Source organism: Apteryx mantelli, chromosome 20 (assembly GCF_036417845.1).
Source record: "Apteryx mantelli isolate bAptMan1 chromosome 20, bAptMan1.hap1, whole genome shotgun sequence".
Lineage (NCBI taxonomy): Eukaryota > Metazoa > Chordata > Aves > Apterygiformes > Apterygidae > Apteryx > Apteryx mantelli.
Genome location: NC_089997.1, coordinates 16,140,910 through 16,166,032, shown reverse-complemented (window position 1 = coordinate 16,166,032; position 25,123 = coordinate 16,140,910). Strand labels below are relative to the sequence as shown.

At 68.6% G+C, this 25,123-nt stretch overlaps 1 protein-coding gene across 1 annotated transcript; it reads right to left on the bottom strand.

The window, feature by feature from the left end:
- Positions 1-5,741: 5,741 nt before the first annotated feature.
- Positions 5,742-19,631, bottom strand: LOC136993815 (neurofilament heavy polypeptide-like). The gene is made up of 5 exons (XM_067308762.1): positions 19,440-19,631; positions 14,638-14,811; positions 11,086-11,259; positions 6,320-6,487; positions 5,742-5,933 (listed from the first exon to the last, which is right to left on the bottom strand). The coding sequence occupies exons 1-5, from the start codon at positions 19,629-19,631 to the stop codon at positions 5,742-5,744; spliced, it is 900 nt and encodes a 299-aa protein (XP_067164863.1).
- Positions 19,632-25,123: the final 5,492 nt, after the last annotated feature.

Below are 25,123 nucleotides of genomic sequence, written 5' to 3'. Positions count from 1 at the left end.
CGCGCGCCTGGCTCGCAACGGGCGCGGCGGCGCCATGGCGGCGGCGGCGGCGGCCGGGCGCGGCGGTGCCGTGGGGGGGGGGGGGGCGATGGGCGAGGCCCTGAGGGACAAGGGCTGAGGGGGGGGGGACAAGCCCTGAGGGGGAGGGGACAAGCCCTGGGGGGGTGACAAGGGAGGTGACAAGCCCTGAGGGGGAGGGGACAAGCCCTGGGGGGGGGGACGAGCCCTGAGGGGGGGGACAAGGGGGGGACAAACCCTGAGGGAGGCTGACGGGGGGGGGGACAAGCCCTGAGGGAAGGGGGACAAGGGGGGGGACGAGCCCTGACGGGGGGGACAAGGGGGGGACAAGCCTGGGGTGGGGTGACAAGCCCTGAGGGGGGGGGGAACAAGCCCTAAGGGGGGTGACAAGGGGGGGTGACAAGCCCTGAGGGGGGGGGCAAGCCCTGAGGAGGGGGACAAGGGGGGGGACGAGCCCTGAGGGGGGGGACAAGGGGGGGTGACAAGCCCTGAGGGGGGGTGACAAGCCTTGAGGGGGAGGGTGACAAGGGGGGGTGACAAGCCCTGGGGGGGGGGACAAGGGGGGGGGACAAGCCTCAGCGGCTGCCGCCACCCCTCCCCCTTCCCTCCCTCCTCCCCCCCCCCAAAATCCTGGGTGCTGTCGCCCTTGGGTGACCCGTGGTGGGTGCCACCACCCCCGAGGGGGAATTTGGGGTCCCTGGGGGGGAATTTGGGGTCCTGCCCCCCCTTAACCCCCTTCAATCCCGCCACTGATGGCCCCGACCCCCCCCAGAGGCCGGGGAGGCACCCATGGGTGGCAGGGGGTCCCGGGGTGCCCCCCCCCCAGCTAACGGGTGCCCCCCTGTGTCCCCAGGGTGCTGATGACCCTTGAGGACGCCCAGGAGCTGCTGGAGGTGACACCCACCGGGTGCTGGTGACACCCGTGGGGGGCTGGTGACACCCGTAGGGGGCCGGTGACACCTGCCAGGTGCCGGTGACACCCGTGGGGGGCTGGTGACACATGTGACATGCATGTGACATGGGGGTGACACGGGCATGACACGTGCAACACGCTTAGGCCCCGCATGGGACACGCGTGACGCATGGCGCTCGTGGCCCGGGTGTGACACAGGGGTGACACACGTGTGACAAGGGTGGGACACGTGTGTCACATGCACGGGACACGCTTAGGCCCCGCGGGGGACACGCGTGACATGGCGCTCGTGGCCCGGGTGTGACCCCCCCCCAGTAACAGCGCTAATGGCTGTGGGGTGAAGCCATAGAGAGGGGGGTGAAGAGGCACCAGAGGGGCTGCCTGCTGGTGACCATAGAGAGGGAGTTTGGGGGGGGAACCATAGAGAGGGAGAGAAGATGCAAGCTGCCCCTGTGGCATAGAGGACTGGCAGGGGAATCCCAGAGTGTCCCTCTGCTGGGGAGACCATAGAGATGTGCTGGAGGCCAGACCAGAACAGCTCCCTGACCATAGAGAGGAGTTTAGAGGGTGTCCCAGATGGCTGCTCCTCCGGGGAACAATAGAGATATGCTGGAGGCCGGCCCAGAGCAGCCACCTGACCATAGAGATGGGGCAGATGATGTCCCAGACAGTCGCTACTCCAGGCGACCATAGAGTCGCAGGGCGGCACCTTGCAGACCGCTCCTCCGCTGCGGAGACCATAGAGACAGCGCGGGCAGAGCGCCCCCAACCATAGAGCCGCGGTGCTGCCCAGCCCGCCCCCTCTGGCCGCGGCCGCTCCGGCCCGCGCTCTCAGTGGCCGGGAGGGGCGGGGCCGTGGGCGCTGTTATGCAAATGAGCGCGCTGGGGCCGCGTTTCCCGGCGGCCTTTGCGCGGCGCCGGCAGTGGACGTGGCAGTGAGCGGCGGGACTGGGAGAGGGAGGGAGCCGGACGCCTGGGCCCCTCGGACGCCTGGGTCCCTCGGAGATGGTTTGGGGGGGGACCATTGGGGGAGGGGCCCGGATGCCTGGGCCCCTGGGACATGGGGTGGGGGGCAGTTTAGGGGGAGCTGGATGACTGGGCCCAGGCGTCCGGGGGGACCCAGATGTCCGAGGGGCCCAGGCGTCCTGGAAGGGCCCAGGCGTCCGGGGGGACCCAGATGTCCGAGGGGCCCAGGCGTCCTGGAAGGGCCTAGGAGTCCAGGGGGACCCAGATGTTCGAGGGGCCCAGGCGTCCGGGGAGACCCAGATGTCCGAGGGGCCCAGGCGTCCGGGGAGACTCAGATGTCCAAGGGGCCCAGGCGTCCTGGAAGTGCCCAGGAGTCCTGGAAGGGCCCAGGCGTCCGAGGGGCCCAGGCGTCCTGGAAGGGCCCAGGCGTCCTGGAGTCCCAGATGTCCGAGGGGCCCAGGCGTCCTGGAAGGGCCCAGGCGTCCTGAAGACCCAGATGTCCGAGGGGCCCAGGCGTCCTGGAAGGGCCCAGGCGTCCTGAAGACCCAGATGTCCGAGGGGCCCAGGCGTCCTGGAAGGGCCCAGGCGTCCGGGGGGACCCAAGTGTCCGAGGGGCCCAGGAGTCCTGGAAGGACCCAGGAGTCCTGGAGACCCAGATGTCCGAGGGGCCCAGGCGTCCTGGAAGGACCCAGGCGTCCTGGAAGGGCCCAGGCGTCCTGGGAGACCCAGATGTCCGAGGGGCCCAGGCGTCCTGGAAGGGCCCAGGCGTCCTGGAAGAGCCCAGATGTCCGAGGGACCCAGGCGTCCTGGAAGGGCCCAGGCGTCCGGGCAGACTCAGATGTCCGAGGGGCCCAGGAGTCCTGGAAGGGCCCAGGTGTCCGAGGGGCCCAGGCGTCCTGGAAGGGCCCAGGCGTCCGGGCAGACTCAGATGTCCGAGGGGCCCAGGAGTCCTGGAGACCCAGATGTCCGAGGGGCCCAGGCGTCCTGGAAGGGTCCAGGCGTCTGGGGGGACCCAGATGTCCGAGGGGCCCAGGAGTCCTGGAAGGGCCCAGGCGTCCTGGAGACCCAGGTGTCCGAGGGGCCCAGGAGTCCTGGAAGGGCCCAGACGTCCGGGGGGACCCAGATGTCCGAGGGGCCCAGGCGTCCTGTAAGGGCCCAGGTGTCCGGGGAGACCCAGATGTCCGAGGGGCCCAGGCGTCCTGTAAGGGCCCAGGCGTCCGGGGAGACCCAGATGTCCGAGGGGCCCAGGCGTCCTGGAAGGGCCCAGGCGTCCTGGAAGGGCCCAGGCGACCGGGGGGACCCAGATGTCTGAGGGGCCCAGGCGTCCTGGAAGGGCCCAGGCGTCCGGGGGTCCCAGATGTCCAAGGGGCCCAGGCGTCCTGGAAGGGCCCAGATGTCCGAGGGGCCCTGGCGTCCTGGAAGGGCCCAGGCGTCCGGGGGACCCAGGTGTCCGAGGGGCCCAGGAGTCCTGGAAGGGCCCAGGCATCCTGGAAGGGCCCAGGCGTCCGGGGGGACCCAGATGTCTGAGGGGCCCAGGCGTCCTGGAAGGGCCCAGGAGTTCTGGAAGGGCCCAGGCGTCCGGGGAGACCCAGGTGTCCGAGGGGCCCAGGAGTCCTGGAAGGGCCCAGGTGTCCGGGTGTGTCCTCCCCCTCCCCCACCCCGCAGCACCTGCACAGGGGGCCCAGGCGTCCGGGGCCACCCAAAGGGCCCAGGCGTCCGGGCTCCCTCCCCAGCCCCTCGCTGCCGCCATGCAGGGCCCAGGCCTCCGAGGGGCCCAGGCGTCCGGGAGTGACTCATTTCTCCAAGGGGCCCAGGCGTCCGGGCCCCCCCATACATGGTTAGGGGGCGCCTGAATGTCTGGGAGCCCCGGACGCCTGGGCCCCTCGGACGCCTGGGCCCCTCCTACATGGGTGGGGAGGGGGGGCGCCAAGGGGCACCCGGACGCCTGGGCCCCACGGAGAGCCGGTTTCCCCGGACGCCTGGGCCCTCTGTTCCCTGCGGGGTTGGTCAGGGCGTCCCGGACACCTGGGCCCCTTAGAGACGGGTTGGGGGGGGGACGGGGAGGGCGCTCGGACGCCTGGGCCCCTCGGATGCCTGGGCCCGCTCTGAACGAGGGGAAGGGAGTGACCTGGGGCTCTGGGGGGGTCCGAGGGGCCCAGGCGTCCGGGGGGATCGGGGGCACCCAGTTCCCCAAGGGGCCCAGGCGTCCGGGCAAGATCCCACCTCACACCATGTCCAAGGGGCCCAGGCGTCCGAGGGGCCCAGGTGTCCCCGGGATACTCCCCGGCGTCACCCCCTGCCCCTCCCGTCTAAGGGGCCCAGGCGTCCGGGGGCATTGGAGGCAGCAGAGGCATTGGAGGGGCCCAGGCGTCCGAGGGGCCCAGGCGTCCGGGCACCCCCACAGCGCCCCCCCCCTTCCTTCGTGTACCGAGGACGCCTGGGCCCCTTGGACACAAGATGGGGGGGGGTCGGTTTGGGTCCCTCCCGGACGCCTGGGCCCCTTGGACATGGTGTGAGGTGGGGGACGCCCGGACGCCTGGGCCCTCTGTGCACCGGGGGAGGGTGAGCGGCTATTGGGGGGGGGTTATGGCCCGGACGCCTGGGCCCCTAGGAGAATTGGGTGCCCCCGACGCCCCCGGACGCCTGGGCCCCTTGCGCAGAGCCCTGGGTCTCCCGGACGCCTGGGCCCCCCCAATGGCCCTGGGCCCCCCCAGCTCTGAGGGGCCCAGGCGTCCGGGCCCCTGCCAAGAGTTGCCCCCCTCCCCCTGTGTGCAGGGGGCCCAGGCGTCCGGGCGAATCAGGGCGACCCAATTCTCTAAGGGGCCCAGGCGTCCGGGACGCCCTGACCAACCCCGCGGGGAACAGAGGGCCCAGGCATCCGGGGAAACTGACTCTCTGAGGGGCCCAGGCGTCCGGGCAGCCCCTCCAGGCTGCCCCCCCCCCCCACGTGTACAGGGGGCCCAGGCGTCCGGGCTCCCTCCCCTGCCCCTTGCTGCCTCTCTGCAGGGCCCAGGCGTCCGAGGGGCCCAGGCATCCGGTCCCCTCCCCCCCCCCGCCCCAATACCGCCGCTGCCGGGCACCGCGCAAAGGCCGCCGGGAAACGCCCCCCCCCGGCCGCCTCATTTGCATAACGCCCGCCCGCGGCCCCGCCCCCTCCTGGCCACCGAGAGCGCGGACCAGAGCGGCCGCGGCGGAAGGGGGGGGCGGGCTGGGGGTGGTGCCGCGGCTCTATGGTTGGGGACGCTCTGCCCACACTGTCTCTATGGCCAGGTGGCTCCTCTGGGCAGGCCTCCTGCGCATCTCTATGGTCGCCTGGAGGAGCGACTGTCCGGGACACCCTCGGCCCCATCTCTATGGTCAGGCAGCACCTCTGGTCCGACCTCCAGCCCATCTCTATGGTTGCCGGGAGGAGCGACCATCTAGGACACGGTGTGCTCCAGCTCTATGATTAGGCAGCACCTCTGCGCTGGCCTCCAGCATGTCTCTATGGTCGCCTGGAGGAGCGACCGTCTGGGACCCCCCCCACCTCGTCTCTATGGTCAAGTGGCTCCTCTGGGCGGACCTCCAGCACATCTCTATGGTCGCCTGGAGGAGCGACCATCTGGGATGCCCTCTGCCCCATCTCTATGGTCCAGTGGCACCTCTGGTCCAGCCTCCAGCGCATCTCTATGGTTGTCAGGAGGAAAAACTGTCTGGGACACCCTCCCGTCTCTATGGGCAGGTGGCTCTTCTGGTCCAGCCTCCAGCATATCTCTATGGTCGCCTGGAAGAGCGACTGTCTGGGACACCCTCAGCCCCATCTCTATGGCCAGGCAGCACCTCTGGTCTAGCCTCCAGCGTGTCTCTATGGTCGCCTGGAGGAGCGACCATCTGGGACACTCTCTGCCTCATCTCTATGGTCAGACGGCTCCTCTGGGCGGGCCTCCGGCACGTCTCTATGGTCGCCTGGAGGAGCGAACGTCCGGGACACCCTCTGCTCCATCTCTATGGTCCAGTGGCTCCTCCGGTCCAGCCTCCAGCACATCTCTATGGTCACCTGGAGGAGCGACCGTCTAGGACACCCTCAGCCCCGTCTCTATGGACCCGGACCCGAAGGTCCCCACGGACCCCAAAACAGCCCCAAATTGCTGCAGGGCCCCAACAGCCCCGAGCCCCGCCCGACCTCGGCCTCGTGGCGGCCATGGTGCCGCGGGGCATGCTGGGAGCTGTAGCCCTCCCGCAGGCAGCTGTGGGGCAGCCATGGTGCCCAAGGTGACGGCAGGAAGGAGCCGGGGAGACATTTGGGCATGGAGCAAGAGCAGCCAGAGGTGGAGGTGGAGGCAGAAAAGCTCCAGCGATGGTGGCGAGGTCACTTGTGTTGCAGAACCTTCTTGGCCTTGGCCTTGGCCTTAGTCTTGGTCTTGGCCTTGGTCTTGCCCTTGCCTTGGCCTTGGTCTTGGCCTTGGTCTTGGAATTGGCCTTTGCCTTGGCTTTAGTCTTGGCCTTGGTCTTGGCCTTGGTCTTCACCTTGGTCTTCGCCTTGCTCTTGGCCTTGGCCTTGATGTTGGCCTTGGCCTTAGTCTTAGTCTTGGCCTTGATGTTGGCCTTGCTCTTGGCCTTGATGTGGGCCTTGGCCTTGGTCATGGCCTTGCCCTTGGCCTTGGTCTTGGCCTTGATTTTGGCCTTGGCCTTAGTCCTGGCCTTGGCCTGGGCCTTGGTCTTGATGTTGGCCTTGGCCTTAGTCTTGGCCTTGGTCTTGGCCTTAGTCTTGGCCTTGGTCTTGATGTTGGCCTTGGCTTTGGCGTTAGTCTTGGTCTTGGCTTTGGTCTTGGCCTTGGCCTTGGTCTTGGCCTTAGTCTTGGCCTTGGCCTTGGAGCCACCAGGGCAGCCGATGCGCCGACGCTCCGGAGCAAACCTCCGAGCCGGAAGGGCAGCTGTGGAGCTCCCCACGGGGGACGTGGGCAGGCAGCACCCAGCACCCACCCGCCCGCCCCGAGCCGGCACCGAAACCGTCCGACCAGCGGCTCGTCCGGCAGGCGGGCGCATCCCTCCTCCTCCACCGTCTTCCCTAAAAAAGGTCGGTTTTCCGTTCGGATTCCGCATCATTCCGCGGCTGGATCCGACCTTAGTCCCAGCCTTGCTCGACGGGTCGCGTCTAAAGGAGCGTGGGCGAAGGGAACCCTCCCGGTGAGGCGCGAGGGGCGGAAAGCGTCCTGGAAGGGCCCAGGCGTCCGGGGAGACCCAGGTGTCCGAGGGGCCCAGGCGTCCGGGGGGACCCAGATGTCCGAGGGGCTCAGGAGTCCTGGAAGGGCCCAGGCGTCCTGGAGACCCAGGTGTCCGAGGGGCCCAGGCGTCCTGGAAGGGCCCAGGCGTCCTGGAGACCCAGGTGTCCGAGGGGCCCAGGCGTCCTGGAAGGGCCCAGGCGTCCGGGAGGGACCCAGATGTCCAAGGGGCCCAGGCGTCCTGGAAGGGCCCAGGCGTCCGGGGGGACCCAGATGTCCGAGGGGCCCAGGCGTCCTGGAAGGGCCCAGGCGTCCGGGGAGACCCAGGTGTCCGAGAGGCCCAGGAGTCCTGGAAGGGCCCAGGCATCCTGGAGACCCAGATGTCTGAGGGGCCCAGGCGTCCTGGAAGGGCCCAGGCGTCCTGGAGACCCAGATGTCTGAGGGGCCCAGGAGTCCTGGAAGGGCCCAGGCGTCCTGGAGACCCAGATGTCTGAGGGGCCCAGGAGTCCTGGAAGGGCCCAGGCGTCCGGGGGGACCCAGATGTCCGAGGGGCCCAGGCGTCCTGGAAGGGCCCAGGCGTCTGGGGAGACCCAGGTGTCCGAGGGGCCCAGGAGTCCTGGAAGGGCCCAGGCATCCGGGGAGACCCAGATGTTTGAGGGGCCCAGGCGTCCTGGAAGGGCCCAGGCGTCCGGGAGGGACCCAGATGTTTGAGGGGCCCAGGAGTCCTGGAAGGGCCCAGGCGTCCGGGAGGGACCCAGATGTTTGAGGGGCCCAGGAGTCCTGGAAGGGCCCAGGCGTCTGGGGAGACCCAGATGTCTGAGGGGCCCAGGCGTCCTGGAAGGGCCCAGGCGTCCGGGAGGGACCCAGATGTCCAAGGGGCCCAGGCGTCCTGGAAGGGCCCAGGCGTCCGGGGGGACCCAGATGTCCGAGGGGCTCAGGAGTCCTGGAAGGGCCCAGGCGTCCGGGGAGACCCAGGTGTCCGAGGGGCCCAGGCGTCCTGGAAGGGCCCAGGCGTCCAGGGAGACCCAGATGTCCGAGGGGCCCAGGCGTCCTGGAAGGGCCCAGGCGTCCGGGAGGGACCCAGATGTCCGAGGGGCCCAGGCGTCCGGGCACCCCCAAACTGACCCCCCCCCTTCCCTTCTGTACAGAGGACGCCTGGGCTCTCTGGACACAGGGAAGGGGGGTTGGCTGGGGACTGCCCCGGACGCCTGGGCCCCCTGCGCGTGTGGTGCAGGGTGGGGGCTGGGAACACTGCAGGACGCCTGGGCCCCTCGGACATGGAGGGGGAGGGGGTGTCCGGGGGTGTCCGAGGGGCCCAGGCGTCCGAGGGGCCCAGGCGTCCGAGCGCCCTCCCCGTGCACCCCCCCCCAACCCGTCTCTAAGGGGCCCAGGCGTCCGGGACGCCCTGACCAACCCCGCGGGGAACAGAGGGCCCAGGCGTCCAGGGAAACCGGCTCTCCGAGGGGCCCAGGCGTCCGAGGGGCCCAGGCGTCCGGGAGACCTGGGCATTCAGGCGCCCCCGACCCATGTATGGGGGTGCCCGGACGCCTGGGCCCCTCGTCCATGGCGGGGCTGGGGAGGCGCCCGGACACCTGGGCCCTTCCAGTGCCTCTGAGCCTCGGATGCCCCCGGACGCCTGGGCCCCCCGGACGCCCCTGGACCCGCCCTCCCCCCCCATGTCCCAGGGGCCCAGGCGTCCTGCAGTGTCCCCAGCCCCCACCCTGTAGCACACGTGCAGGGGGCCCAGGCGTCCGAGGGGCCCAGGCGTCCGGGAGACCCAGGCATTCAGGGGGCCCAGGCGTCCTGGCGTCTCTACCCAGCCGAACCCCTGTCCTGGTGCAGGAGGGACCCAGGCGTCCGAGGGGCCCAGGCGTCCGAGCCCCCCCCCCCCAGCCGCCTCCCCCTCAGCACGTGGACGCGGCACCCAGGCAATGGAGGGGCCCAGGCGTCCGGGCGCCCCCCAAGCCGCCCCCCCCCTTCACGCCATGTCCGAGGGGCCCAGGTGTCCGGTCCCCTCCCCCCCCCCGCCCCAATACCGCCGCTGCCGGGCACCGCGCAAAGGCCGCTGGGAAACGCCCCCCGGCCGCCTCATTTGCATAACGCCCGCCCGCGGCCCCGCCCCCTCCTGGCCACCGAGAGCGCGGACCAGAGCGGCCGCGGCGGAAGGGGGGGGCGGGCTGGGGGTGGTGCCGCGGCTCTATGGTTGGGGACGCTCTGCCCACACTGTCTCTATGGCCAGGCGGCTCCTCTGGGCGGGCCTCCTGCGCATCTCTATGGTCGCCTGGAGGAGCGACTGTCCGGGACACCCTCGGCCCCATCTCTATGGTCAGGCAGCACCTCTGGTCCGACCTCCAGCCCATCTCTATGGTTGCCGGGAGGAGCGACCATCTAGGACACGGTGTGCTCCAGCTCTATGATTAGGCAGCATCTCTGCGCTGGCCTCCAGCATGTCTCTATGGTCGCCTGGAGGAGCGACCGTCTGGGACCCCCCCCCCCCCACCTCGTCTCTATGGTCAAGTGGCTCCTCTGGGCGGACCTCCAGCACATCTCTATGGTCGCCTGGAGGAGCGACCATCTGGGACGCCCTCTGCCCCATCTCTATGGTCCAGTGGCACCTCTGGTCCAGCCTCCGGCACATCTCTATGGTTGCCAGGAGGAAAAACTGTCTGGGACACCTGCCCGTCTCTATGGGCAGGTGGCTCTTCTGGTCCGGCCTCCAGCATGTCTCTATGGTCACCTGGAAGAGCGATTGTCTGGGACACCCTCAGCCCCCCCCCCCCCATCTCTATGGCCAGGCAGCACCTCTGGTCTAGCCTCCAGCATGTCTCTATGGTCACCTGGAGGAGCGACCATCTGGGACACCCTCTGCCCCATCTCTATGGTCAAGTGGCACCTCTGGGCCAGCCTCCAGCACATCTCCATGGTCACCTGGAGGAGTGAACGTCCAGGACACCCTCTGCTCCATCTCTGTGGTCCAGTGGCTCCTCCGGTCTGGCCTCCAGCACATCTCTATGGTCACCTGGAGGAGCGACCGTCTGGGACATCCTCAGCCCCGTCTCTATGGTCACCCCGAGACCCGGACCCCAAAAGAGCCCCAAACTGCTCCAGGGCCCCAACAGCCCCGAGCCCCGCCCGGCCTCGCCCTCCTGGCGGCCATGGTGCCGCGGGGCATGCTGGGAGCTGTAGTCCTCCCGCAGGCAGCTGTGGGGCAGCCATGGTGCCACGGGGCATGCTGGGAGCTGTAGTCCTCCTGCAGGCAGCTGTGGGGCAGCCATGGTGCCGCGGGGCATGCTGGGAGCTGTACTCCTCCTGCAGGCAGCTGTGGGGCAGCCATGGTGCCCAAGGTGACGGCAGGAAGGAGCCGGGGAGACATTTGGGCATGGAGAAGGAGGAGCCAGAGGTGGAGGTGGAGGCAGAAAAGCTCCAGCGATGGTGGCAAGGTCACTTGGCCTTGGTCTTGGCTGTAGTCTGGTCTTGGTCTTGGCCTTGGCCTTGGTCTTGCCCTTGCCTTGGCCTTGGCTTTAGTCTTGGCCTTGATGTTGGCCTTGGCCTTGGTCTTGGCTTTAGTCTTGGCCTTGATGTTGGCCTTGGTCTTGGTCTTGGCCTTGGTCTTGGTCATGGCCTTGGTCTTGGCTTTAGTCTTGGCCTTAGTCTTGGTCTTGGTCTTGGCCTTGCTCTTGGCCTTGATGTTGGCCTTGGCCTTAGTCTTGGCCTTGGTCTTGGTCATGGCCTTGGTTTTGGCCTTAGTCCTGGTCTTGGCTTTGGTCTTGGTATTTGTCTTGGTCTTGGCCTTGGTCTTGGCCTTAGTCTTGGTCTTGGCTTGGCGTTAGTCTTGGTCTTGGCCTTAGTCTTGATCTTGGCCTTGGCGTTAGTCTTGGCTTTGGTCTTGGCCTTGATGTTGGCCTTGGTCTTGGCCTTAGTCTTGGTCTTGGCCTTGGCCATGGCCTTGGTCTTGGTGTTAGTCTTGGTCTTGGCTTTGGTCTTGGCCTTAGTCTTGGCCTTGGTCTTCGTCATGGCCTTGGTCTTGGCCTTAGTCTTAGGCTTGGCCATGGTCTTGGCCTTGGTCTTGGTCATGGCCTTGGTCTTGGTGTTAGTCTTGGCCTTGGCGTTAGTCTTGGTCTTGGCCTTGGCGTTAGTCTTGGCCTTAGTCTTGGCCTTGGCCTAGGAGCCACCAGGGCAGCCGATGCGCCGACGCTCCGGAGCAAACCTCCGAGCCGGAAGGGCAGCTGTGGAGCTCCCCACGGGGGACGTGGGCAGGCAGCACCCAGCACCCACCCGCCCGCCCCGAGCCGGCACCGAAACCGTCCGACCAGCGGCTCGTCCGGCAGGCGGGCGCATCCCTCCTCCTCCACCGTCTTCCCTAAAAAAGGTCGGTTTTCCGTTCGGATTCCGCATCATTCTGCGGCTGGATCCGACCTTAGTCCCAGCCTTGCTCGACGGGTCGCGTCTAAAGGAGCGTGGGCGAAGGGAACCCTCCCGGTGAGGCGCGAGGGGCGGAAAGCGTCCTGGAAGGGCCCAGGCGTCCGGGGAGACCCAGGTGTCCGAGGGGCCCAGGCGTCCTGGAAGGGCCCAGGCGTCCTGGAAGGGCCCAGGCGTCCGGGGAGACCCAGATGTCCGAGGGGCCCAGGCGTCCTGGAAGGGCCCAGGCGTCCGGGGAGACCCAGATGTCCGAGGGGCCCAGGCGTCCTGGAAGGGCCCAGGCGTCCGGGGAGACCCAGGTGTCCGAGGGGCCCAGGCGTCCTGGAAGGGCCCAGGAGTCCAGGGGGACTCAGATGACCGAGGGGCCCAGGCGTCCAGGCACCCCCAAACTGCCCCCCCCTTCCCCCATGTACAGAGGACGCCTGGGCCCCTCAGAGAATTGGGTCTCCCGGACACCTGGGCCCTTTGTAGCTGGGGGGAGTGGTCATGAGGGCCCCGGACGCCTGGGCCCCTCTGATGCCCCTGGAGCCCCAACCCCATGGACGAGGGGCCCAGGCGTCCGGGTGCATCCCCAACCCGCAGCACCTGCGCAGGGGGCCCAGGCGTCCGGGGCCACCCAAAGGGCCCAGGCGTCCAGGGCTCCCAGACATTCAGGGGGCCCAGGCGTCCTGGGGGGATGCAGGTGTCTGGGGGCGTCGGAGGGGCCCAGGCGTCCGGGCCCCCAGTACATGGCTCAGGGGGCGCTGGAGTGTCTGGGTGCCCCGGACGCCTGGGCCCCTCGGACGCCTGGGCCCTCCATCCACAGGGCGGTGGGGGAGGTGGGGGCTCCCGGACGCCTGGGCCCCTCGCAGCAAAGGGTGGGAAGGTTTGGTCGGGTGGGAGCAGGGGGCCCAGGTGTCCGGGGGCATCCGAGGGGCCCAGGCGTCCGGGGCAGCCCCCAGCCGACCCCCCTTCCCCGTGTCCAGAGGGCCCAGGAGTCCGAGGGGCCCAGGCGTCCGAGGGGCCCAGGCGTCCGAGCCCCCCCCGGCCGCCTCCCCCTCAGCGCGTGGACGCGGCACCCAGGCAATGGAGGGGCCCAGGCGTCCGGGCGCCCCCCAAGCCGCCCCCCCCCTTCACGCCATGTCTGAGGGGCCCAGGCGTCCGGTCCCCTTCCCCCCCCCCCACCCCAATACCGCCGCTGCCGGCGCCGCGCAAAGGCCGCTGGGAAACGCCCCCCGGCCGCCTCATTTGCATAACGCCCGCCCGAGGCCCCGTCCCCCTCCTGGCCACCGAGAGCGCGGACCAGAGCGGCCGCGGCGGAAGGGGGGGGCGGGCTGGGGGTGGTGCCGCGGCTCTATGGTTGGGGACGCTCTGCCCACACTGTCTCTATGGCCAGGTGGCTCCTCTGGGCGGGCCTCCTGCGCATCTCTATGGTCGCCTGGAGGAGCGACTGTCCGGGACACCCTCGGCCCCATCTCTATGGTCAGGCAGCACCTCTGGTCCGACCTCCAGCCCATCTCTATGGTTGCCGGGAGGAGCGACCATCTAGGACACGGTGTGCTCCAGCTCTATGATTAGGCAGCATCTCTGCGCTGGCCTCCAGCATGTCTCTATGGTCGCCTGGAGGAGCGACCGTCTGGGACCCCCCCCCCCCACCTCGTCTCTATGGTCAAGTGGCTCCTCTGGGCGGACCTCCAGCACATCTCTATGGTCGCCTGGAGGAGCGACCATCTGGGACGCCCTCTGCCCCATCTCTATGGTCCAGTGGCACCTCTGGTCCAGCCTCCGGCACATCTCTATGGTTGCCAGGAGGAAAAACTGTCTGGGACACCTGCCCGTCTCTATGGGCAGGTGGCTCTTCTGGTCCGGCCTCCAGCATGTCTCTATGGTCACCTGGAAGAGCGATTGTCTGGGACGCCCTCAGCCCCCCCCCCCATCTCTATGGCCAGGCAGCACCTCTGGTCTAGCCTCCAGCATGTCTCTATGGTCACCTGGAGGAGCGACCATCTGGGACACCCTCTGCCCCATCTCTATGGTCAAGTGGCACCTCTGGGCCAGCCTCCAGCACATCTCCATGGTCACCTGGAGGAGTGAACGTCCAGGACACCCTCTGCTCCATCTCTGTGGTCCAGTGGCTCCTCCGGTCTGGCCTCCAGCACATCTCTATGGTCACCTGGAGGAGCGACCGTCTGGGACATCCTCAGCCCCGTCTCTATGGTCACCCCGAGACCCGGACCCCAAAAGAGCCCCAAACTGCTCCAGGGCCCCAACAGCCCCGAGCCCCGCCCGGCCTCGCCCTCCTGGCGGCCATGGTGCCGCGGGGCATGCTGGGAGCTGTAGTCCTCCCGCAGGCAGCTGTGGGGCAGCCATGGTGCCACGGGGCATGCTGGGAGCTGTAGTCCTCCTGCAGGCAGCTGTGGGGCAGCCATGGTGCCGCGGGGCATGCTGGGAGCTGTACTCCTCCTGCAGGCAGCTGTGGGGCAGCCATGGTGCCCAAGGTGACGGCAGGAAGGAGCCGGGGAGACATTTGGGCATGGAGAAGGAGGAGCCAGAGGTGGAGGTGGAGGCAGAAAAGCTCCAGCGATGGTGGCGAGGTCACTTGGCCTTGGTCTTGGCTGTAGTCTGGTCTTGGTCTTGGCCTTGGCCTTGGTCTTGCCCTTGCCTTGGCCTTGGCTTTAGTCTTGGCCTTGATGTTGGCCTTGGCCTTGGTCTTGGCTTTAGTCTTGGCCTTGATGTTGGCCTTGGTCTTGGTCTTGGCCTTGGTCTTGGTCATGGCCTTGGTCTTGGCTTTAGTCTTGGCCTTAGTCTTGGTCTTGGTCTTGGCCTTGCTCTTGGCCTTGATGTTGGCCTTGGCCTTAGTCTTGGCCTTGGTCTTGGTCATGGCCTTGGTTTTGGCCTTAGTCCTGGTCTTGGCTTTGGTCTTGGTATTTGTCTTGGTCTTGGCCTTGGTCTTGGCCTTAGTCTTGGTCTTGGCTTGGCGTTAGTCTTGGTCTTGGCCTTAGTCTTGATCTTGGCCTTGGCGTTAGTCTTGGCTTTGGTCTTGGCCTTGATGTTGGCCTTGGTCTTGGCCTTAGTCTTGGTCTTGGCCTTGGCCATGGCCTTGGTCTTGGTGTTAGTCTTGGTCTTGGCTTTGGTCTTGGCCTTAGTCTTGGCCTTGGTCTTCGTCATGGCCTTGGTCTTGGCCTTAGTCTTAGGCTTGGCCATGGTCTTGGCCTTGGTCTTGGTCATGGCCTTGGTCTTGGTGTTAGTCTTGGCCTTGACGTTAGTCTTGGTCTTGGCCTTGGCGTTAGTCTTGGCCTTAGTCTTGGCCTTGGCCTAGGAGCCACCAGGGCAGCCGGTGCGCCGACGCTCCGGAGCAAACCTCCGAGCCGGAAGGGCAGCTGTGGAGCTCCCCACGGGGGACGTGGGCAGGCAGCACCCAGCACCCACCCGCCCGCCCCGAGCCGGCACCGAAACCGTCCGACCAGCGGCTCGTCCGGCAGGCGGGCGCATCCCTCCTCCTCCACCGTCTTCCCTAAAAAAGGTCGGTTTTCCGTTCGGATTCCGCATCATTCCGCGGCTGGATCCGACCTTAGTCCCAGCCTTGCTCGACGGGTCGCGTCTAAAGGAGCGTGGGCGAAGGGAACCCTCCCGGTGAGGCGCGAGGGGCGGAAAGCGTCCTGGAAGGGCCCAGGCGTCCGGGGAGACCCAGATGTCCGAGGGGCCCAGGCGTCCTGGAAGGGCCCAGGCGTCCGGGGAGACCCAGGTGTCCGAGGGGCCCAGGAGTCCTGGAAGGGCCCAGGCGTCCGAGGGAGACCCAGGTGTCCGAGGGGCCCAGAAGTCCTGGAAGGGCCCAGGAGTCGTGGAAGGGCCCAGGCGTCCTGGAAGGGCCCAGGCGTCCTGGAGACCCAGGTGTCCGAGGGGCCCAGGCGTCCTGGAAGGGCCCAGGCGTCCGGGGAGACTCAGATGTCCGAGGGGCCCAGGCATCCGGGGCTCCCAGACATTCAGGGGGCCCAGGCGTCCTGGGGGGATGCAGGTGTCTGGGGGCGTCGGAGGGGCCCAGGCGTCCGGGCCCCCAGTACATGGCTCAGGGGGCGCTGGAGTGTCTGGGTGCCCCGGACGCCTGGGCCCCTCGGACGCCTGGGCCCCTTAGAGATGGGTTGGGGGGGGGCACGGGGAGGGCGCTCGGACGCCTGGGCCCCTCGGACACCTGGGCCCTCCATCCACAGGGCGGTGGGGGAGGTGGGGGCTCCCGGACGCCTGGGCCCCTCGCGGCAAAGGGTGGGAAGGTTTGGTCGGGTGGGAGCAGGGGGCCCAGGCGTCCGGGGGCATCCGAGGGGCCCAGGCGTCCGGGGCAGCCCCCAGCCGACCCCCCTTCCCCATGTCCAGAGGGCCCAGGCGTCCGGGAGGGGCCCAGGCGTCCGGGCACCCCCAAACCGCCCCCCCCTTTCCTTCTGTACAGAGGACGCCTGGTTCCCCCGGACGCCTGGGCCCCCTGTGCAGGGTGGAAGGGGGTCGGGAGCAGGGATTCCCCGGACGCCTGGGCCCCTCGGCCGTGGGGTTGGGGGATCCGGGGGCATCGGAGGGGCCCAGGCGTCCGTGTGCCCCCCCCCCCCCCCAACGCCATGTAAGAAGGGCCCAGGCGTCCGGGTGCGTTCCCACCCCCCAGCACATGCGAAGGGGGCCCAGGCGTCCGGGCTCCCTCCCCAGCCCCTCGCTGCCTCTCTGCAGGGCCCAGGCGTCCGAGGGGCCCAGGCGTCCGGGGCACCCAGACACTCCAGCGCCCCCCGACCGTGTACAGGGGCACCCGGACGCCTGGGCCCCTCTGATGCCCCCGGATCCCCCAACCCCACAGCCGAGGGGCCCAGGCGTCCGGGGAATCCACGCTCCCGACCCCCTTCCACCCTGCACAGGGGGCCCAGGCGTCCGGGTGCCCCCGTACAGGGTCAGTGGGCGCCTGAATGTCCTGGACGCCTGGGCCCCTCGGACTCCTGGGCCCTTTGTAGCTAGGGAAGAGTGGTTGGAGCTGGAGGGGGCCCGGACGCCTGGGCCCTCTGGTCACAGGGCTTGGCGGGGGGGGCCCGGACGCCTGGGCCCCTCAGATGCCTGGGCCCTTCCAATGCCTCCGCTGCCTCCGCTGCCCCCGGACGCCTGGGCCCCTCGGGGAATTGGGTGCCCCCAATTCCCCCGGACACCTGGGCCCCTTGCGCAGAGCCCTGGGTCTCCCGGACGCCTGGGCCCCCCCAATGGCCCTGGGCTCCCCCCATCTCTGAGGGGCCCAGGCGTCCGGGCTCCCGCCAAGAGTTGCCCCCTCCCCCTGTGTGCAGGGGGCCCAGGCGTCCGGGCGAATCAGGGCGACCCAATTCTCTAAGGGGCCCAGGCGTCCGGGACGCCCTGACCAACCCCGCGGGGAACAGAGGGCCCAGGCGTCCGGGGGCATTGGAGGCAGCAGAGGCATTGGAGGGGCCCAGGCGTCCGGGGCTCCCAGACATTCAGGGGGCCCAGGTGTCCTGGGGGGATGCAGGTGTCTGGGGGCGTCCGAGGGGCCCAGGCGTCCGGCTGCCTTCCCAGCTGCCTCTGACGCAGCCCCTGGATGAGGGGCCCAGGCGTCCGGGGACCCCCCACACCTCCCCTGTCACCCTGGGGATGGAGGGCCCAGGCGTCCGAGGGGCCCAGGCGTCCTGGAAGGGCCCAGGCATCCGGGTGTGTCCCCACCCTCCCCCACCCCGCAGCGCATGCACAGAGGGCCCAGGCGTCCGGGTAGCCGCCTCTCTGGACACCTGGGCCCCTCGGACGCCTGGGCCCCTCGGACACAGGGTGAAGGGGGGGGGGGGCGGCTTGGGGGGCACCCGGAGGCCTGGGCCCCCTGAATGCCTGTTGGCGCCCGGACGCCTGGGCCCCTCGGACATGGGGGGGGAGGGGGGGGTCCGGGGGGGTCCGAGGGGCCCAGGCATCTGGGGGCATCCAAGGCTCAGAGGCACTGGAAGGGCCCAGGCGTCCGGGCGCCTCCCCAGCCCCGCCATGGACGAGGGGCCCAGGCGTCCGGGCACCCCCGTACATGGGTCAGGGGGTGCCTGAATGCCCAGGTCTCCCGGACGCCTGGGCCCCTCGGACGCCTGGGCCCTGCAGAGAGGCAGCGAGGGGCTGGGGAGGGAGCCCGGACGCCTGGGCCCTTCGGGTGGCCCCGGACGCCTGGGCCCCCTGTGCAGGTGCTGGGGGGGTGGGGGAGGGGGAGGACACACCCGGACGCCTGGGCCCTTCCAGGACGCCTGGGCCCTTCCAGGACTCCTGGGCCCTTCCAGGATGCCTGGGCCCCTTGGACATCTGGGTCCCCCCCGGACACCTGGGCCCCTTGCGGCAAAGGGTGGGAAGGTTTGGTCGGGTGGGAGCAGGGAGCCCAGGTGTCCGGGGGCATCCGAGGGGCCCAGGCGTCCGGTCCCCTCCCCTCCCCCCACCCCAATACTGCCGCTGCCGGCGCTGCGCAAATGCCGCCGGGAAAAGCCCCCCGGCCACCTCATTTGCATAACGCCCGCCCTCAGCCCCGCCCCCTCCCGGCCACCAAGAGCGCAGACCAGAGCGGCCGCGGCGGGAGGGGGGGCGGGCTGGGGGGAGTTCTGCGGCTCTATGGTTGGGGGCGTTCTGCCCACACCGTCTCTATGGCCCGGCAGCTCCTCTGGGCGGGCCTCCTGCGCGCCTCTATGGTCGCCTGGAGGAGCGACTGTCCGGGACACGCTCGGCCCCATCTCTATGGTGAATCAGCACCTCTGGTCCGACCTCCAGCACATCTCTATGGTTGTCGGGAGGAGCGACCATCTAGGACACGGTGTGCTCCAGCTCTGTGATTAGGCAGCACCTCTGCACCGGCCTCCAGCGTGTCTCTATGGTCGCCTGGAGGAGCGACCGCCTGGGACCCCACCCAATCTCGTCTCTATGGTCATGTGGCTCCTCTGGGTGGGCCTCCAGCATGTCTCTATGGTCGCCTGGAGGAGCGACCGCCTGGGACCCCCCCCAATCTCGTCTCTATGGTCATGTGGCTCCTCTGGGTGGGCCTCCAGCATGTCTCTATGGTCGCCTGGAGGAGCGACCGCCTGGGACCCCCCCCAATCTCGTCTCTATGGTCATGTGGCTCCTCTGGGTGGGCCTCCAGCATGTCTCTATGGTCGCCTGGAGGAGCAACCATCTAGGACACCCTCTGCCCCATCTCTATGGCCAGGTGGCACCTCTGGTCCAGCCTCCAGCGCATCTCTATGGTTGCCAGGAGGAAAAACTGCCTGGGACACCTGCCCGTCTCTATGGGCAGGTGGCTCTTCTGGTCCAGCCTCCAGCATATCTCTATGGTCGCCAGGAAGAGCAACTGTCTGGGACACCCTCAGCCCCATCTCTATGGCCAGGCAGCACCTCTGGTCTAGCCTCCAGCATGTCTCTATGGTCACCTGGAGGAGCGACCATCTCGGACACCCTCTGCCTCGTCTCTATGGTCAGATGGCTCCTCTGGGTGGGCCTCCAGCACGTCTCTATGGTCACCTGGAGGAGCGACCGTCTAGGACACCCTCAGCCCCGTCTCTATGGTCACCCCCAGACCCGGACCCCAAAACAGCCCCAAACTGCTGCAGGGCCCCAACAGCCCCGAGCCCCACCCGACCTCGGCCTCGTGGCGGCCATGGTGCCGCGGGGCATGCTGGGAGCTGTAGTCCTCCCGCAGGCAGCTGTGGGGCAGCCATGGTGCTGCGGGGCATGCTGGGAGCTGTAGTCCTCCCGCAGGCAGCTGTGGGGCGGCCATGGTGCCGCAGGGCATGCTGGGAGCTGTAGTCCTCCCGCAGGCAGCAGTGGGGCAGCCATGGTGCCCAAGGTGGCAGCAGGAAGGAGCCGGGGAGACATTTGGGCATGGAGAAAGAGGAGCCAGAGGTGGAGGTGGAGGCAGAAAAGCTCCAGCGATGGTGGCGAGGTCACTTGTGTTGCAGAACCTTCTTGGCCTTGGCCTTGGCCTTAGTCTTGGTCTTGGCCTTGGTCTTGGCCTTGGTCTTGGAATTGGCCTTGGCCTTGGCTTTAGTCTTGGCCTTGGCCTTCGCCTTGGTCTTCGCCTTGCTCTTGGCCTTGGCCTTGATGTTGGCCTTGGCCTTAGTCTTAGTCTTGGCCTTGATGTTGGCCTTGGTCATGGCCTTGGTCATGGCCTTGGCCTTGATGTTGGCCTTGGTCTTGGTCCTGGCCTTGGCCTTGGCCTTGTCTTGATGTTGGCCTTGGCCTTAGTCTTGGCCTTGGTCTTGGTCTTGGCCTTGATGTTGGCCTTGATGTTGGCCTTGGCCTTAGTCTTGGCCTTGGCCTTGGTCTTGGCCTTAGTCTTGGTCTTGGCTTTGGCCTTGGCCTTGGAGCCTCCAGGGCAGCCGGTGCGCCGACGCTCCGGAGCAAACCTCCGAGCCGGAAGGGCAGCTGTGGAGCTCCCCACGGGGGACGTGGGCAGGCAGCACCCAGCACCCACCCGCCCGCCCCGAGCCGGCACCGAAACCGTCCGACCAGCGGCTCGTCCGGCAGGCGGGCGCATCCCTCCTCCTCCACCGTCTTCCCTAAAAAAGGTCGGTTTTCCGTTCGGATTCCGCATCATTCCGCGGCTGGATCCGACCTTAGTCCCAGCCTTGCTCGCCGGGTCGCGTCTAAAGGAGCGTGGGCGAAGGGAACCCTCCCGGTGAGGCGCGAGGGGCGGAAAGCGTCCTGGAAGGGCCCAGGCGTCCGGGGGGACCCAGATGTCCGAGGGGCCCAGGAGTCCTGGAAGGGCCCAGGCGTCCATGGAGACCCAGATGTTCGAGGGGCCCAGGCGTCCTGGAAGGGCCCAGGCGTCCGGGGGGACCCAGATCTTTGAGGGGCCAAGGAGTCCTGGAAGGGCCCAGGCGTCCGGGGGAACCCAGATGTCCGAGGGGCCCAGGCGTCCTGGAAGGGCCCAGGCGTCCGGGGGGACCCAGATGTCCGAGGGGCCAAGGAGTCCTGGAAGGGCCCAGGTGTCCGGGGAGACCAGGTGTCCGAGGGGCCCAGGCGTCCTGGAAGGGCCCAGGCATCCGGGGGAACCCAGATGTCCGAGGGGCCCAGGCGTCCTGGAAGGGCCCAGGCGTCCGGGGGGACCCAGATGTCCGAGGGGCCAAGGAGTCCTGGAAGGGCCCAGGTGTCCTGGAGATCCAGATGTCCGAGGGGCCCAGGAGTCCTGGAAGGGCCCAGGAGTCCTGGAGATCCAGATGACCGAGGGGCCCAGGAGTCCTGGAAGGGCCCAGGCGTCCGGGCACCCCCTAACTGCCCCCCCCCTTCCCCCATGTACAGAGGACGCCTGGGCCCCTCAGAGAATTGGGTCTCCCGGACTCCTGGGCCCCTCGGACGCCTGGGCCCTTCCAGGACTCCTGGGCCCTTCCAGGACTCCTGGGTCCCCCCAGACGCCTGGGCCCTTCCAGGATGCCTGGGCCCCTCGGACATCTGGGTCTCCCCGGACGCCTGGGCCCTTCCAGGACTCCTGGGCCCTTCTAGGACGCCTGGGCCCCTCGGACATCTGGGTCTCCAGGACGCCTGGGCCCTTCCAGGACACCTGGGCCCCTCGGACATCTGGGTCTCCCCGGACGCCTGGGCCCTTCCAGGACGCCTGGGCCCCTTGGACATCTGGGTCTCCCTGGACGCCTGGGCCCTTCCAGGACTCCTGGGCCCCTCGGACATCTGGGTCTCCCGGACGCCTGGGCCCTTCCCGGACGCCTGGGCCCCTCGGACATCTGGGTCTCCCCGGACGCCTGGGCCCTTCCAGGACGCCTGGGCCCCTCGGACATCTGGGTCTCCCTCGGACGCCTGGGCCCTTCCAGGACGCCTGGGCCCCTCGGACATCTGGGCTCTTCCAGGACGCCTGGGCCTTTCCAGGACTCCTGGGCCCCTCGGACATCCGGGTCCCCCCGGACGCCTGGGCCCTTCCAGGACTCCTGGGCCCCTCGGACATCTGGGTCTCCCTCGGACGCCTGGGCCCTTCCAGGACTCCTGGGCCCCTCAGACATCTGGATCCCCCCAGACGCCTGGGCCCTTCCAGGACGCCTGGGCCCTTCCAGGACTCCTGGGCGCCTCGGACACCTGGGTCCACCCGGACGCCTGGGCCCTTCCAGGACTCCTGGGCCCCTCGGACATCTGGGTCCCCCCAGACGCCTGGGCCCTTCCAGGACTCCTGGGCCCCTCGGACATCTGGGTCCCCCCAGACGCCTGGGCCCTTCCAGGACTCCTGGGCCCCTCGGACACCTGGGTCTCCCCGGACTCCTGGGCCCTTCCAGGACTCCTGGGCCCCTCGGACATCTGGGTCCCCCCGGACGCCTGGGCCCCTCAGACATCTGAGTCTCCCCGGACGCCTGGGCCCTTCCAGGACGCCTGGGCCCCTCGGACATCTGGGTCTCCAGGATGCCTGGGCCCTTCCAGGACTCCTGGGCCCCTCGGACATCTGGGTCTCCAGGACGCCTGGGCCCTTCCAGGACGCCTGGGCCCCTCGGACATCTGGGTCTCCCCGGACGCCTGGGCCCTTCCAGGACGCCTGGGCCCCTCGGACACCTGGGTCCCCCCGGACGCCTGGGCCCTTCCAGTGCCTCTGAGCCTCGGATGCCCCTGGATCCCCCCCCCCACCCATGTCTGAGGGGCCCAGGCGTCCGGGCGCGGCCCCAGCCCCCACCCTGCAGCACACGCGCAGGGGGCCCAGGCGTCCGAGGGGCCCAGGCGTCTGGAGAGGCAGCTACCCGGACGCCTGGGCCCTCTTTACATGGGGGGAGGGTGAGTGGCTATTGGGGGGGGGGTTGTGGCCCGGACGCCTGGGCCCCTCAGGGAATTGGGTGCCCCCGATTCCCCTGGATGCCTGGGCCCCTCGCGCAGAGCCCTGGGTCTCCCGGACGCCTGGGCCCCTCGCGGCAAAGGGTGGGAAGGTTTGGTCGGGTGGGAGCAGGGGGCCCAGGCATCCGGGGGCATCCGAGGGGCCCAGGCATCCGGGGCTCCCAGACATTCAGAGGGCCCAGGTGTCCTGAGGGGATGCAGGTGTCTGGGGGCGTCGGAGGGGCCCAGGCGTCCGGAGAGGTGGCCACACGGGGCTCCCGGACGCCTGGGCCCTCTGTGCATGGGGGGAGGGGGTCAGGAGCGGGGATCTGCAGGACGCCTGGGCCCCTTGTCCATGGGGTTGGGGGCTCTGGGGGCGTCCGAGGGGCCCAGGCGTCCGGGTGCCTTCCCAGCCACCTCTGACGCAGCCCCTGGATGAGGGGCCCAGGCGTCCGGGGACCCCCCCCCCACACCTCCCCCGTCACCCTGTGGATGGAGGGCCCAGGCGTCCTGGAAGGGCCCAGGCGTCCGAGGGGACCCAGATGTCCGAGGGGCCCAGGCGTCCCGGAAGGGCCCAGGCGTCCGGGTGTGTCCTCCCCCTCCCCCACCCCGCAGCGCCTGCACAGGGGGCCCAGGCGTCCGGGGCCACCCGAAAGGCCCAGGCGTCCGGGCTCCCTCCCCAGCCCCTCGCTGCCTCTCTGCAGGGCCCAGGCGTCCGAGGGGCCCAGGCGTCCGAGCCCCCCCCAGCCGCCTCCCCCTCAGCGCGTGGACGCAGCACCCAGGCAATGGAGGGGCCCAGGCGTCCGGGCACCCGCATACATGGGTCAGGGGGCGCCTGAATGCCCAGGGCTCCTGGACACCTGGGCCCCTCGGACGCCTCCAGACCCCCCCAATCCCATGGCCGAGGGGCCCAGGCGTCCTCTGTACGCAAGGGAAGGGGGGGGTCGGGTTGGGGGCGCCCGGACGCCTGGGCCCCCTGGATACGGAGAAGGGGGGATTGGCTGGAGGCTGCCCCGGATGCCTGGGTCCCCCGGACGCCTGGGCCCCCTGCTCCCACCTGTCCAAACCTTCCCACCCTTTGCCGTGAGGGGCCCAGGCGTCCGGTCCCCTCCCCCCCCGCCCCAATACCACCGCTGCCGGCGCTGCGCAAAGGGCGCCGGGAAACGCCCCTTCCGCTCGCCTCATTTGCATAATGCCCGCCCGTGGCCCCACCCCCTCCCGGACATCGAGATCGCAGACCAGAGCGGCCGCAGCGGGAGGGGGTCGGGCTGGGGGGGGTGCCGCAGCTCTATGGTTGGGGGCGCTCTGCCCACACGATCTCGATGGCCCGGCAGCTCCTCTGGGCGGGCCTCCTGCACGTCTCTATGGTCGCCAGGAGGAGCGACCATCTAGGACACGGTGTGCTCCAGCTCTATGATTAGGCAGCACCTCTGCGCTGGCCTCCGGCATGTCTCTATGGTCGCCTGGAGGAACGACCGTCTGGGACCCCCCCAAACCTCGTCTCTATGGTGAAGTGGCTCCTCTGGGCAGACCTCCAGTGCGTCTCTATGGTCACCTGGAGGAGCAACCGTCTGGGACACCCTCTGCCCCATCTCTATGGTCCAGTGGCTCCTCCGGTCTGGTCTCCAGCACATCTCTATGGTCACCTGGAGGAGCGACCATCTAGGACATCCTCAACCCCGTCTCTATGGTCACCCCCAGACCCGGACCCCAAAACAGCCCCAAACTGCTCCAGGCCCCAACAGCCCCGAGCCCTGCCTGACCTCGGCCTCGTGGTGGCCATGGTGCAGCGTGGCCTGCTGGGAGCTGTAGTCCTCCCGCAGGCAGCTGTGGGGCAGCCATGGTGCCATGGGGCATGCTGGGAGCTGTAGTCCTCCCGCAGGCAGCTGTGGGGCAGCCATGGTGCCGCAGGGCATGCTGGGAGCTGTAGTCCTCCCGCAGGCAGCTGTGGGGCAGCCATGGTGCCCAAGGTGACGGCAGGAAGGAGCCGGGGAGACATTTGGGCATGGAGAAAGAGGAGCCAGAGGTGGAGGTGGAGGCAGAAAAGCTCCAGTGATGGTGGCGAGGTCACTTGGCCTTGGTCTTGGCTGTAGTCTTAGTCTTGGTCTTGGCCTTGGCCTTGGCTTTGGTCTTGGTCTTGATGTTGGCCTTGGTCTTGGCCTTAGTCTTGGTCTTGGTCTTGGCCTTAGTCTTGGTCTTGGTCTTGGCCTTGGCTTGGTTTTGGCCTTGGCTTTGGTCTTGGTCTTGGCCTTAGCCTTGGCCTTGGTCTTGATCTTGGCCTTGGCCTTAGTCTTGGCTTTGGTCTTGGCCTTGGTCTTGGCCTTGGCTTGGTTTTGGCCTTGATCTTGGCCTTAGTCTTGATCTTGGCCTTGGCCTTAGTCTTGATGTTGGCCTTGATCTTGGCCTTAGTGTTGATGTTGGCCTTGATGTTGGCCTTGGTCTTGGCCTTGGCTTTAGTCTTGGCCTTGATGTTGGCCTTGGCCTTGGCCTTGGCCTTGGTCATGGCCTTGGTCTTGGCCTTAGTCTTGGTCTTGATCTTGGCCTTGGCCTTGGCTTGGTTTTGGCCTTAGTCTTGGCCTTTGTCTTGATCTTGGCCTTGGCCTTAGTCTTGGCCTTAGTCTTGGCCTTGATCTTGGCCTTGGTCTTGGCCTTGGTCTTGGCCTTAGTCTTGGCTTTGGCCTTGGTCTTGGCCTTGGTCTTGGCCTTAGTCTTGGTCTTGGCCTTGGTCATGCCCTTGGCCTTGGCCTTAGTCTTGGCCTTGGCCTTGGAGCCACCAGGGCAGCCGATGCGCCGACGCTCCGGAGCAAACCTCCGAGCCGGAAGGGCAGCTGTGGAGCTCCCCACG

What these genes read in the sequence shown, in the direction of transcription:
- LOC136993815 (XM_067308762.1), bottom strand. Translation starts at nt 19,631, where the DNA reads ATGACCAAGGCCAACATCAAGGCCAAGACTAAGACTAAGGCCAAGGCC. An exon ending in CCAAGGCCAAGGCCAAGAAG is followed by an intron (nt 14,812 to 19,439) that starts GTTCTGCAACAC and finishes GGTGGCTCCTAG; the next exon opens with GCCAAGGCCAAGACTAAGGC. An exon ending in AGACCAAGGCCAAGACTAAG is followed by an intron (nt 11,260 to 14,637) that starts GCCAAGACCAAA and finishes GGTGGCTCCTAG; the next exon opens with GCCAAGGCCAAGACTAAGGC.